Source organism: Corvus kubaryi, unplaced genomic scaffold (genome assembly GCF_017639235.1).
Source record: "Corvus kubaryi isolate FWS band 111438036 unplaced genomic scaffold, C.kubaryi_AGA036_p1.0 134, whole genome shotgun sequence".
NCBI lineage: Eukaryota > Metazoa > Chordata > Aves > Passeriformes > Corvidae > Corvus > Corvus kubaryi.
The window spans coordinates 3,097,951-3,111,389 of record NW_024580668.1 but is presented as its reverse complement, the minus strand read 5'-3'; the positions used below and the strand labels follow the sequence as shown (position 1 = coordinate 3,111,389).

The 13,439-nt window shown below is 41.8% G+C and overlaps 1 protein-coding gene across 1 annotated transcript; it reads right to left on the bottom strand.

The window, feature by feature from the left end:
* Positions 1–5,175: 5,175 nt before the first annotated feature.
* Positions 5,176–12,865, bottom strand: PCK1 (phosphoenolpyruvate carboxykinase 1). The gene is made up of 10 exons (XM_042045548.1): positions 12,753–12,865; positions 12,253–12,527; positions 10,700–10,881; positions 9,871–10,074; positions 9,369–9,556; positions 8,253–8,415; positions 7,909–8,133; positions 7,683–7,814; positions 6,844–6,939; positions 5,176–6,260 (listed from the first exon to the last, which is right to left on the bottom strand). Exons 2-10 carry the CDS (start codon positions 12,474–12,476, stop codon positions 5,806–5,808), a joined length of 1,869 nt encoding a protein of 622 aa, XP_041901482.1. The 5' UTR covers positions 12,477–12,527; positions 12,753–12,865; the 3' UTR covers positions 5,176–5,805.
* Between the last annotated feature and the right edge of the window lie 574 nt (positions 12,866–13,439).

Genomic DNA, 13,439 nt, shown 5'->3' with positions numbered 1-13,439 from the left:
TCCCAACTCTTGTCCTAGTTTAAATTTATAGCTAATTTATAATTGGGGTTTTTTCCCTATTGGTTACCTCTGGAGCTTCAAAAAACTGTTGGTAGTATCACTTTGAAAGGCAAAACCAGGCTGAATGTGGGGTTTTTGCTGGGGTTTGTTTTTGTGCAGATTCTTTCTGTCACCACCAGAGCCAGCAGGAGCTCTGTTGTCCAGCTCCACTGTCCCAGCCGTGGGGCTCTCCATGAAGTTGTTATTTAAGACTTATTTAAGGGACTGAGGTGGAACTAAAGTCCAGGCACACTTACCTTAGCCTGGGCAGACATGAATGAGCTATAGGAAAAGGACCAGGGGAGTCAGGGTGCTCAATGAGGGTCAGGGCAGAAGCTTCCCATGGCTCTCACCACCTTCCTGGCTCCTGCCAGCAGGAATAACTCCTGGGAGAGTTTTACCACTCATGGTTCCATGTCATTCAAAGTCACCCCACTTCTGCAGCATTGCTGGACCTGGATGGTGATGTTGTTCACCCTGTGGGTGGGAATTTATCTCCATGCCCCTTGCAAGGCTCTGCTGGCTTCCCAGCCAGCTGAACTGCCATCGTCTTGTAGCTTTAGGTTTCGCTCTCTTTCCAACCTTGGATAAATTTAAAGCCGCTATTCATAGCTGCTCTCAGGATCTGGAGCTCCAGAACACCATGGGAAGTTTCTCATCTGTTCAGGAAGACAGGAAGACACAGATAAATATAGTGATGGTTTTCAGTGGGTAAAACAAGGTTTTGTTGTTCTATTCACGTTCAGAGCTGGCATTTGTGCTGTTGCTGTGCCAACCTCCACCATGGTGACAGGCCCTTTCTAGGATTTCTGATGAGATGGGAAGGATGACAAGTTCAGACTATCAGTTTAGTTTAAAGCCCACAAATCTATACACAGCAGGGGTAAGATCTATTTATTGTGAGCCTAGGAGCTATTTTCTGTGGAGGATGAGCTTAGTTTGTGCTGGAGAACAGCTGTTTATCAGGATCAGATTTCTGGGAGGAACTGTTCCTTGGCCATCTCAACCTGGGAAATGGCCTTGTGATGCTTTACAAGAAAAAGAACAAAAACTACATTCTTGGTTCAAAAAAAGAACAAAACCAACAAAAATTAAATGCAGCAGTTTACAAAGGGATTTTTTAGCTGAATAAAAGGCCTTGAGGCTGCATAAGAAACAGCACAAAAATTTTGATATGTTCCTTTGGGAGGATTAAACCAGATGTTTTCCCTTTTCCAATGGCCAACATCTGACATTTCCAAAGAAGACAAAAAGAACATTTCTGGGATGTGTATTAGGAAAAGTTCTGCTTGCAGCTTATCAGCTTGGAGGAAAGCTGAAGGCAGAATCCTCTCAGAACCTATGTCTGGTCACATTTTCACTGGAGAAAAGGCATGGCAAGAGGCACCAGTGTGAGGAGGAACAAAACAAATTTCAAGGTGATCGTCACTGATGGCATCAAAGGCAGCACAAAGCCCTTCATGCTGGGTAGGGACAACTCAGAGGTCTTTTGCATGGCCTTGTAGAGTAAAGGCATCATGACCATGTTTTTGTTTGCAAGGAGCAGACACAGCCTGAATTTAGCATATTAATTTATGTGGATTTCTGCAATTTGCTCACAAAATCCTTCTCTGATAAAGTTTTGCAGCCAACATATCCATGGTGGCTGCAGAATGCAGTAAAGGAATACAATAGCAATTTGTGGTTTTTCTTTCTCATTTTCCCCACCTAGCTGTTTTGCATAAGGACTCACAGATGGGGCTGGACGTGGTTTGGAATCTCGGTGAGGAGGATTTGCCAACATTAATTTGACCAATGTGCCCTTTTGTACTGCTGAGGTTAAACCACTGCCAGAAATGTCCTCCACGATCAACACTAACAATTACTAATCTGGAGTTTAGAGTGCTCTGCTTTGCCATCCATAGCAGCATTCCCACAGTCTTCCAGCCAGGTACATCTCTAGTTACAATAATTGTCTTTCAGCTGGGGAGCTGACTGACTATACTGCCGAAAGTATGGAATAAATCATGTTACTATGGCAGCCAAGATTTTTGGAAAACAGCATTTCCCAGAGCACAAATGCCATTTCTCTGAATTTTGCTTCTTTTCCTGAAAATATCATCCCAGAATTGTGAGAGGTTTGAAGTTTGGTTTCCCAATTTTCCAACATGAGTTCTGCAGCAAGCCGGATGCTGCTTTTCAGGTTTATTTATTTACTAGGTTTAACCTTCATGATGTTGACAGAATCCAGGTGTGTGGATATCTTATATACTCAAGCTAATTACTGCTGAGACTGACATCTGAGAAAGGGATTTGAAGGAACAAGACAAAACACAGTCAAAACTTGACCTTGAACCATGAGAAATGAGTCCAAAGGATGGCATCGGGCTTGGAGGCTTCTCAACCTGTGCAAGGACTGGGCCAAGGTCTAGGTGTGAGCTCTGGATTTATCTGTGCTAACAGGAGCACTTGGCACTGAGGCCAGACTTTTTGCCTGAGGGACTGTGCTAAATTTAGGGCAGTTGAGCACAGCTTTTCCTGGATGCGGTGCATCCATCACAGTGTTCTTGTCCAGTGAATCACGGCACAAACAAGGCACCAGAGATCGTATCCTCAAGAGCATTAATGGTTAAACTGTGATTTTAATTTTGTCTCTCCTCTTCTCAGCCACCGGTACATCCACAAGTGTTTTAACAAAGTATTTTGTTTCTCACTTCCCAGAATACCAAGTGCATTTCATAACACAGCTGTTGCAAATGTTATGGCTCCGTACACTTCGTGTGTTAGTCTTGCCTGTGCTTCCCTTCTCTGAATTGCGTTTAATAGGCCAAGTTTTATATTTCTCTACTAATTTGTTGAAATTTATTGCATTTGTTGCCTTCCCCTCTTTCTTTTGAAAATCAGGGGAACTTCCAAATTTCAATTTAAAAGCATTTTGTTTTTATGGAGCATAGTATTTGTTGGAGGGAGAAGAGTTGAGATCATAATCTGGCACGGTTGAGTAAGTTTCTAAATTTTAAACCACCGCCTTCTCTCTTTTTAAACATTTTCACTGCCAATACTAAACATTTTGATCATTCAAAATGTAAATTGTACTCCCCATAGATGCTGATGGGCTGAGGATATATTTACATACAAAGGAGCTATTGAAGGACTCATGCAAAAACTCATTTTCTTGTTCTCATTCCTAACAGTACAGCAGGTTTTTTCCCCCATTTTCTGGTTTCCGGAATGATCTTTGTCTCTGAGCAGTGTTTGAAAAGGTGCATGTGGTTAAAATGTGCGCAGTGGGAAAACCACAAATGGTTTAAATATTTTTTGCCAGAGGAGCTTGTGATAGTCACTGTCCATGAGTAGTGCTGTGTTACATAGAAAAAACACCCAGAGCACAACCTGAGGGCAGCGGCCGGTCAAAGGAAGGGAAACTCCCCAATTTCTTGGGGTGAGGAGGAGAAAGCAGGGGTTTAGTCAGAATATGAAAGCCAGTGTTTTGGGCTGGGTAAGATGTTCTCAAGGCAGTTAACACTTTATAACAGCAGTGTTGCTAACTGGGCGTGTGCTGTAAGACCTCAGTGATGGTATCTATATCTCCTCACGGAGCAGCATTTTATGGGAGAAGTGTCACTTGGTTTTCCCATGTCCATATGCCTGCTGGGCTTGGGCCCCTGGCACAGATTCCTCTGGCAGGAAGTAGGAGTCGTTTCTTTGGAACATTCGTTGGAGCCTGGTTGTGTTTGGGAAGGCAGAGCAGCACACTGGAGTGCTCAGAGAGCTCTGGAAAGCCCCAAGCTTCTGTACATCTCCTGGGCAGCATTTCAAGCTGTGCCTGGAACACGTCTGCACTGCTCAGGGCCGCGATCCTCTCCTGAGGCCTCTAAGAAACTCTGAAGCTGTAACTGGCCATAACTCTCTGATATTACCACGATGAATTTTCTCAGCTCTCCCTGTTCGTCCTTAGACATATCCAAATACCAGTCCAGTGCTGTCATATCAGTTTGGGAACGGCCCAGGCTTTTCATCAGCTATTTATGGAATTACTTTATTAACAACTTTATTTTATACACTTGATAGTAATCCTTGAATCTGAGGAGTGTGTATTCCAGTCTTCCTTGGCTCACTTCCTCTGACTTATTTATTGACTTTCGCCTTGACTTTTCCATTGATTTGGAGCCTGCTCAAGAGCACACATATAGGTGACCCTATAGGAGATGCACATGTGATTTTGATCACCTCCACAGAGGCTGCACCACTCTCCTCCACTTCCATCACAGCTTTCTATTGTCTGTTCTCTGTCTGACCTATGCATTGAGTTGGGCTCTATTATTCACTTCAGAACTGATAATGTTTGTGTTAAGTCTTAAATATGGAGTCAGGGGGTGGTTAGAGCCTTTTCAGGTTATGTGACCTCTCCTAGCAAACTTCGAAGGGCAGCTGTTGACCAGCCCCGGCACTGTTTGCTCTGCAAGGAAGCAAGGTCTGTAAAAAGGCTTATTACACAATGTAAGTGATTTTCTTTTTGCTAAGCAAATATTTGCAATATGTTTTGGGAGATCAAGCATTCAAAGTGAAAAAGCAGGATACCTGCCAGGGATGTGGGAAGCACATAAATGACATCTCTAACTGGGAGAACACGGGATGGTTTTAGTGTCTTGGCTCTACAAGGAAGCCAACACAGGCTCCTACCCTGATTTTCATTGAGCTCTAAGGCTTTAGGCATCCCGACAAATCTGGAGAACTTTTTCCCAAATTGTCTTTACTTCAACAGCTGCACTCGTTACTCTTGCAAAAGCCAAGGTACTGTGGAACAGAGACAAATCCTACAACTTTAACAAATGAGCAAGGTCCTAATATGGGGCTTTCCTAGAGGGTAGTTTATTTTATAAATGCCTGCAGTAACTAACAATGCCCAGTTATGGAGAGTGTGTCACCAGCTGGATGACTGCTCACAGCTGGTATCATAATTTCTGGACCATTCCTTGGCTTGAATCAAAGTTGCAAAGACAGTATGTGGCTTAAACCAGTTGGCTTAGGAGTAGCAGATCAACTCTAGTCAACATCTAACTTCCACATGTGAATCTCTCCCTGTGCTGTGGTATTGACAGGAGGCTCAATTTATATGCATGCAGTTTATAAACAGCAAGAATACTGGAAATGAGGTAATATTTTGTATAAACATTTATTTTATAGTTTAAGAACAAGCCATTCAAAACATCTGGAAATCACAGGAACACGAGTAATATATAATAGCAATATCTTAAATATGCATTAGTAATATAAAGTCATCTTTCACTCTGATAGAAGTTACGACTTCATTTTTCTAAAAAATATTTAAGCCATGAAATATGTTTAGGTAGTACATATATACAGCATCTAATTTTCTCTCCTCTTTCCTGCAGAGTCTGAGACTCCAGAGGTTTCTGTGATGGAAACAATGTGCTACAACTTGAAGGCTGGATTGGTTTGGATTGTATACGCAGAACTAGGCAAATAATTTACACTCATCATGGCTCTGTGTGCACGTAAGTGACACAGCAGGGGTTTCAGACCCTGCGCACATGCACTCCCACAGCTGCTCACCTATTCACAACAACCGATGCAGTTATAAATCATTAGGTCTGGAGTTATTTCTAGAATGTCTGTATTTATATCCTAACTAAGCTATGACCTACTTTCATTATAACCCCCTGCCCATCAGTGTGCTGTTATGCTTCCAGTGGTGATTTGGTGAAATGTGTTTGCCCTGTCTTAGTGTGTGCGAATTGATAAATAATTGTGGGTTTGATCAGCTTACAGCTGTTTTATCCTCATCTCTAAGGCAAGCAATTCCCTTTCTATTTCATAGGGAAGGTCAGCATTAACTTGCACTTCAAAGTATTGCTTGATTTCTTCTACCTCTTTTTCCCAGAACTCTTTTGAGATATCAAACAGTTCGGTCAGGTTGACATCTTCTAAACCCTTCAAGTTCAAAGCAGCATCAGTAGGGATGTAACCTATGGCAGTTGGTTTGGCAGAGGCTTTCCCTTCAATTCTGTTGAACATCCACTCCAGCACACGGGAATTCTCCCCGAAGCCAGGCCACAGGAATTTCCCTTGGCTGTCTTTCCGGAACCAGTTAACGTGGAAGATCCTGGGTAGCTTTGCAGCTGGACGATGGGCCATGCTCAGCCAGTGGGCCAAGTATTTGCCAAAGTTGTAGCCAAAGAAAGGCCTCATGGCAAATGGATCGTGCATAATGATTTTGCCTGTCCAAAACACAGATGGAGAAGGTAAGGGAATACATAGCACATTTATTCTAAAGTACAAAGATTCAGATCCTCCCAGGGTTTAATATCCATAATCCCTTCACCATCCTTCTGAACCAAAGAGCTTTAAGAAACAACACAAGCATTATCCTTGATGTACAAAAAAAGGTAGAAATTAAATTAATTTTTGTTTTTAAACTTCTTAAATCTCAGGTCAAGCAGCTTAAATGAAGATCCTCAAGAGATGGCTATCATTCACGCATCTATGTTGAGCTCTAGCAGAAAAGAAAATTTAAGTTTGTTTATCCCAGACTGTAACAAGAACTCCCTGTCAAGGCTTCTGGCAACCCTGTGTCTGCATCCTGTTCTGTATGCTTGCCACCTAAGGGATTATTTTGCTTAATTTGACTTTTACAGAGAATTTGGCTCTTAATTCCAGTGCAAATATTTCCTATTGTGAAAATGCACAGGTTGCAAAATTATCTGCCAAGACTGAAATGTGAAAGAGCGAGGGGAAGGAGAGGGCAGGCAGTCCAGAGGGGACTGCTTTTAATACAGGTAGGCAGATTAAATTTTGATTTACCTTTGTGCTCAGCAGCTGCTGTTGCTTCAGATCTCATGGCTGCTCCTACAAATACTCCATGCTTCCAGTTAAAGGCCTCATATACAAGAGGGACACCTAAAAAAGAACAAAATCACTTCAGTAATTAGAGGGCCAGAAACATTTTTATAACAGGTTTTGCTATCTGAGATAGTGCTGAATGCATGTCATGGGATGATATAGTCTACTTTTTCCTGTTTTTTAAAATCAGTTCATTTCCTGCTCTCTTACAGCAAACAAGTTTAAATGAATGTTTTCAAAACTGGCTACTGATTACTGAACACATCCATGTTTAGTTGCTCAGTGGGAGATATCTGGGACATCAGAATCTCCAGCAGATTTTAGTGGAAATAGAATCTGGTCCTGTGGTCATATTAGACTCAGACCTAGCATTACTTCTATTTCTTTTCCAACTTTAGGTGATCTTTAACAGGACAATTTATTTTACTTCCCTTTCTTTAAACTATCTAAAACTGATTCATTTCCCTAAACATTTGCTAACTGAACTAGTTAAACTACAAGCAAATTGAGGCCAATACAGCAATTTTCTATGTGTCTACTACCCAGGTTAGTGGGTCCTGATCTCCCTCCAGCCCTTTATTATTATTATGTGTTTTGTGCTAACATCAAACAACTCAGACACTGCAATACCAGTGGCTGGAAGCGTGTGTGCCAAAGGCTAACACGGATAAATTGGACTAACATTGTTATTTCCTTGCTTTTGCAGCTGTGAAAGAAAAACCCATGTCTATGGCCAGCTGTGTGTCAACCTTTCTGTGGCCAGCACTTCAGCCTGGAAACGTGGCTGCTGCATCTCTTACCAGCAGGTCTGCGGCCTCCAAAAATGATCCCCTCGATGGGAACGCCTTCGGGCGACTCCCACGCAGGATCCATGATGGGGCACTGCCTGGCTGGGGAGCAGAACCTGGAGTTGGGGTGAGCACAAGGTTCCCCTGCACAGAACGAAATAAAAAGGTCATGATGGCAGAAGTAACATTAATTAATTTCAAAGAAAGCCAAGAGAGGGCCATGGCATGGGCCAGGTACCGTTGTCTGGGGTCCAATCCTTGTTCTTCCACGAGGTCACAGTCACTCCAGCTGGCAAGGGCTCATCAATGCCTTCCCAGTAGACACCTCCATCACTGGTTTCTGCCACGTTGGTAAAGATGGTGTTCTTGAATATGGTTTTAATAGCATTGGGATTTGTTTTGACTGAGGTTCCAGGGGCGACACCAAAAAAGCCATTCTCAGGATTGATTGCCCTTAAGTTGCCTGGAAGTTAAATGACAAAATATAAGTAAATCATACTGATTTAATTCTATCCAGAATTTTGTAGCATGTCTTACTGCACCTACAGCAACCTGTAAAACATTCCAATTTAATTTCCATACCTTGTTCATCAAATTTCATCCAGGCAATATCATCACCCACACACTCAATTTTCCATCCTGGCAGGCTTGGGTTCATCATGGCCAAGTTAGTTTTTCCACATGCACTAGGGAATGCTGCAGCAAAGTACTTCTTTTTACCTTCTGGATTGGTAATTCCCAGGATCTATTGAAAAATTAATGCAACTGTTAAACACAGTCTTTTTTTCTTGCACTTTTTGTTTTGGAGATTGTCTCCCAGCAAGTGGAAATTATAAGATATTTAATAATGCACATTTGTTCCTACAGAAAAAGCACCACATAATATAGCTGAAAAATATCTCAAACTGTATTTTTGAAATCAGAGAGTCAACTCTTCTTGCCATTAGAATATCTGTAAGAAATTCTTATATTTTTAAAAAATGTTAGGTCTGCACATAATAAACATTTATCTTTATTTTGCTGATTAAAGACCATATACATCTGGGTTTCACTGCTGAGACAGAAGAAAACGAGGCAATATTCTTTTGGCTGCACAAGTGGAGTGAAGGGAAAGCACTTTGTGCGTAGATACTTCTGCTCTTCTCAGAGACCACAGGTATTTTTTCTGAGACTGTTCTCTTATGCACTTTGAAGTTCTTTTATGCAGTGGTATTTTATGGCGGTAGAATATCTGAGTGACAGCAGAAATTAAAGGCATGAAGGGTACACAGCCTTAGAACTCCCTTAGAAAAACCAATATTTGCAGGTTTTTGAGTGCATAGACCTCTTTATAATATGAAAGACAACTTTAAAAACTTATATGAATCTTTAGCTATTAGACTTGTAAAGCAGATGCCCAGTGATGATGTTCAGGCTCTGCTCAAGTACATGGGTCTGCCTCCAAGAAGTCACTCTCAGAAGTTCCAAATCTTGCTTGTTTTATGCCATTACAGGTACTATTTTAAAAGTTTAGCACTTGGCCTTGCAAGCAGTTTTCTATTCCTCATGAGCCTGGCACGGGATACATTCCTATCTAAAGTTACAGGACTATCCATATGTGAGACTAATTTCATTGATAACAAGATGGGTGATGGATTTATGTGGCTCTAATTTGGGGTTTAACGGCTGCTCAAACACACATGATTTAATAGCTCTTACCAGCATGTGCTCTGCGAGCCAGCCCTCCTCTTTGGCCAGCCTGCTGGCAATTCGGAGAGCAAAGCATTTCTTCCCCAGCAAGGAGTTTCCTCCGTAGCCGCTGCCAAACGAGATGATCTCCCTGCGATCCGGGAGATGAGCAATCAGCGTCAGCTCCGGGTTGCACGGCCAGTTGTTGATTAATGGTTCTGCAGAACAGAATGTTGTACTCATGAATGCAGCAATTTCCATGCTTGATCACGCTGTTGTTTCATCAGCATTGAGCCTCTGACAGCAACCCACACCAGATGCTTCAAGGAAATCCCTGGTAAGTACCAGGGATAATAATCTCCTTTCCATGAAACTCTCGTTGAGCTTTGATTCCTTTAATTGAGTTTTGAACCTAGTGCTGTTACAGAACCACCCTGGTCTTCTCTGGTGAGGGTCTCCCATGTGCTGAGGACACACACAGAGCTCCAAAACACAGCCCTGGGAATTTCCAGGGGTTTTTAATGGCTCTTACCTTTCAGCGGGAGAGGGCACCCAACCGAGTGAAGGCATTTTACAAACTCCCCATTGCCCAGGGCTTTCAAAACATCTGTTCCCATCCGTGTCATGATCCTCATGCTGGCCACCACATAGGGTGAATCCGTCAGCTCGATCCCAATCTTGGACAAAGGTGACCCAATAGGCCCCATGCTGAAGGGGATGACATACATTGTACGTCCTGGAAAACAGGGAGTAGCAACATGTGGCCAAGAGTAAAACAAAGAACTTTTGAAGTAACCTTTATTCACGAGGAGGTTGTTTCTCAGTCCTTTAAGAGCCGTTTGTCTTGTGAGAGCTCCTGATGATGTTTCAAGAGTGCTTGTAGCTTTCTGTTTGTCGAATTGTGTAGCAAGAAGTTTTATCTTAAATGCTGAAAGCAGCAGTTCCGACAGATTGTCTAGCCAGGACTAAGGGGAGTTGAAGGTCAAGTTCTCTGTTAGTGTAAATCCCTGAATCTGAAATTATTGCTGTGGATGGGGGGGTCCTTCATTCTCATCTCACTTCCTATCTGCTGCTTAGTTGCTGTGTGACTTACTGAACAAAGTCACGCATAGTTTTGTACTTTGCCACTCTTTTGGAAGACAACAGTGCTGGAAAGAGACTGAGGACTGTCCTTGCCCAGGTATTTGGGTCTGTGGTAAGATCTGCATGAAACCAATGAAGTGACTATCGGGGGTATAAAGTTAAATCTTCAGCTCAGATTGTTCTTTAAAGATAACAGTGACTTGTAACTGTCATCTTTACAGTAGTAAGTGTCTCTGCAATCCTGAAAGTTCAGTGTCAATCATCTTTTTCTTGCCTACCTTGCATGCAGCCCGGGAACCTGGTGTTGAAGGCTTTCTCAAAATCTTCCTCAGACATCCAGCGCCCCAGCTGGCTTGTTCCAGTCTTAGGCATCGGCGTGGTATCTCTCTGCTCTTGAGTGATGATGACAGTTTTGCTCTCAATTCTTGCCACATCTCTTGGATCAGTGAGAGCCAACCAGCTGCATTTCACCAAAAATCAGGAAATTAGACTTTATAAATATAGCATTTTTACCCTTCTGTGGGACCAATTTGGCACAAAAGGATGCTAAAACAATGCTTTGTAAGGCAAAAATTACAGTGGCAGAGCCAGTATAACAGATAATCTCAAAAATCAGTCAGATACATTCTCTCATACAAAATGTTTTAAGACTTTCCAGTGCTAATAACAAATTATATGGCCTAGGAAATTCTTGTTACATGTTAATACTCCTTTGCCCCTTATCTCAGCCTTATTCTCTGTTGCTAACTTTCAGGGAAAAGTTAATCTTTTTTAATTCTCATTCTCATCAGTGTGAAGTTGTTTTATATGGGAACCATAAAACGATGCCTCGAGCTAAGTGGATGCCAAGGAAAGTAGTTTAAGTGTTGGTATAAGTGCCAGAGGGATCAGAACCCAGCTTAGTGAATTGGCATAGCTCTTTAAGTTAGAGGCATCACAAAGGAAATACTGAGAATAAGCACGATCATTAAAAGTGAAGGAGTTTATTAAGGGGATTCTTTTTCCCCTCCAAGGAATTTTTGCCATCTATTTACAATAGAGGGGATTGTTTTACATTTTCACCTCTGTGCATTGAAATTTTCCATGAGTATAAAAATGTTCTAGTTGGGCTGTCATAACCATCATCACTACAGCTAAGCATATAATTAACAATGAATAATTTATCTGGTGAATCTTGCCCTTTTCTCTCCCAAATAGTCTGCAAACAGATTGCCAAATTCCTGCACTTAGTTATTCAAAAGTCATTGCAGATTTCTCCCATGAAGATCTCGTGGTTGGCACGTAATTCCTGAGTATGTACTTGTTGTTAATATTCTCCTTTCATGTTCAGTTAGTTGGGAGAAATTATGAAATATTTGAAAAAGTATTTGCAGAATACATTAGAGTCAAAGCTCATCAGTACGATATGAATAATGCCTGTACTGAATAACATTTGAACACCCACAGACCTATCTGAATGCCACAAAAAAGTATGTGATGAATAAACTAATTGGCTAAAATAGTAGAAGTCTTCAAAAGAAGATTTGCTCAATAATATTTAGCCACTGCTAATGATTAGTTGCGTATGTCTCATGACATTATTTCAGTTCCCTGATGTAACTAATCAATAGAGACAACATACAGTTGATAGTCCAACTGAATAATATGCTTAATGTTAATTTTTAGAGGACAAAGTTTGCTTTTCCTGAGTATTTCACCTATGTAAGCTAAAGTTCCGAAATGTTCATGGAAAGCAAATATTGGAGAGTTATAAGAAGTTTTTAAAGTAAACAGGATAGAAAATGAATTTTCCAATTCTGAGATGTTACTTGACTTCATGTAGGCTACTCACCAGTTCTCATACTTGTTCAGCTTCTTGATCATGCCTTGTTCCACCATGATGTCCAGAATTTTTTTGTTCTCCTCTTCCGAGCCATCACAGATGTGAATGCACTCAGGCTGGCACAGCTTGGCATTGGTTTCGATGAAATCCCTCGCTTCTGGAGACAGACTCTCCAAATCCCCCTGGACAACCTTGGGCATGACGTTCATCTCGGCTTTCAACTGTGGGGGCATTATTGAAGCTGTAGTGGATCTTGTTGATGGCTTTAAAATACTGATCACAATCTAAAATCAAATAGATTGGGTGTGTTAGCACACTTTACGTTGTAACCAGTGTCACAAAGCCTAACAACATATAACATAAAGGGAGAATTTGCAATGGACTTGATTATCTACTGCTTTAATATCGAGATAGGGAATTTGGATCACTGCTAATTTCAAGGTGGAAAAAATAGAGGCCATTCTACTAATTTAAGGTGAAAAAAGAAAAAAAAAGGCCATTCTACTTACTGTCTATGTAAGGTGGCGCTAGATGCCAGAGAGGATTTTGCTGTCCCTTTCAGCTGAGCCCGTTTCACCTGCCTTGGAGCTTTCTTGCAATTGCTGCTTTCCAAGGACGCACCTCCTTCCTTAAATATTCTTTGTGGTAGTGTCCATCCCACCAGTTGAGGTGAGGGAGGCTTGTCCTTTACATCACCGCTGGATGTGTCTTGGGACAGTGCCACTGACATTGTCATCACGCAGAGCTGTCAACAAAGCAGCCCTGGTGGGGTAATGATTTAACAGGCTTGATTAATGAATGCTGAAAGCGGAGGTTCTTAGCCCCCGGGTTTGCTGTTTTGAAGCAGTTACAAAATTTAGCAGCTTAACCAAACTTTGATCCAATTTGGCTTTGAAATCAAAAATGTCATAACTTCTCGGCTTGTGGGAAAGGTTGAGTACAAAGAGTTTCTGCAGCAGGAACACAGAGGTCATGCACGGAGGCAAAGTGCAGTTGGCACATTTTGTAGGCAGATGGTCACTAGTTGGCTGTGAAGTGGAGGCTCGTCCAAGGAGTGTTTACTCACCTTGGGAACATTGCCTGATCCAGGTATAAAGTTCAACAGTGAGCACTGACAGGCCTGAATAACCACTACGTACACAAGGCCCAGAGCTCTCATTTTTGTCTATGCAATACTAAAATATTCCCAAGCAATA

What these genes read in the sequence shown, in the direction of transcription:
- PCK1 (XM_042045548.1), bottom strand. Translation starts at nt 12,476, where the DNA reads ATGCCCCCACAGTTGAAAGCCGAGATGAACGTCATGCCCAAGGTTGTC. An exon ending in CTGAACAAGTATGAGAACTG is followed by an intron (nt 10,882 to 12,252) that starts GTGAGTAGCCTA and finishes GGTGAAATGCAG; the next exon opens with CTGGTTGGCTCTCACTGATC. An exon ending in GATGAAATTTGATGAACAAG is followed by an intron (nt 8,134 to 8,252) that starts GTATGGAAATTA and finishes TTTAACTTCCAG; the next exon opens with GCAACTTAAGGGCAATCAAT.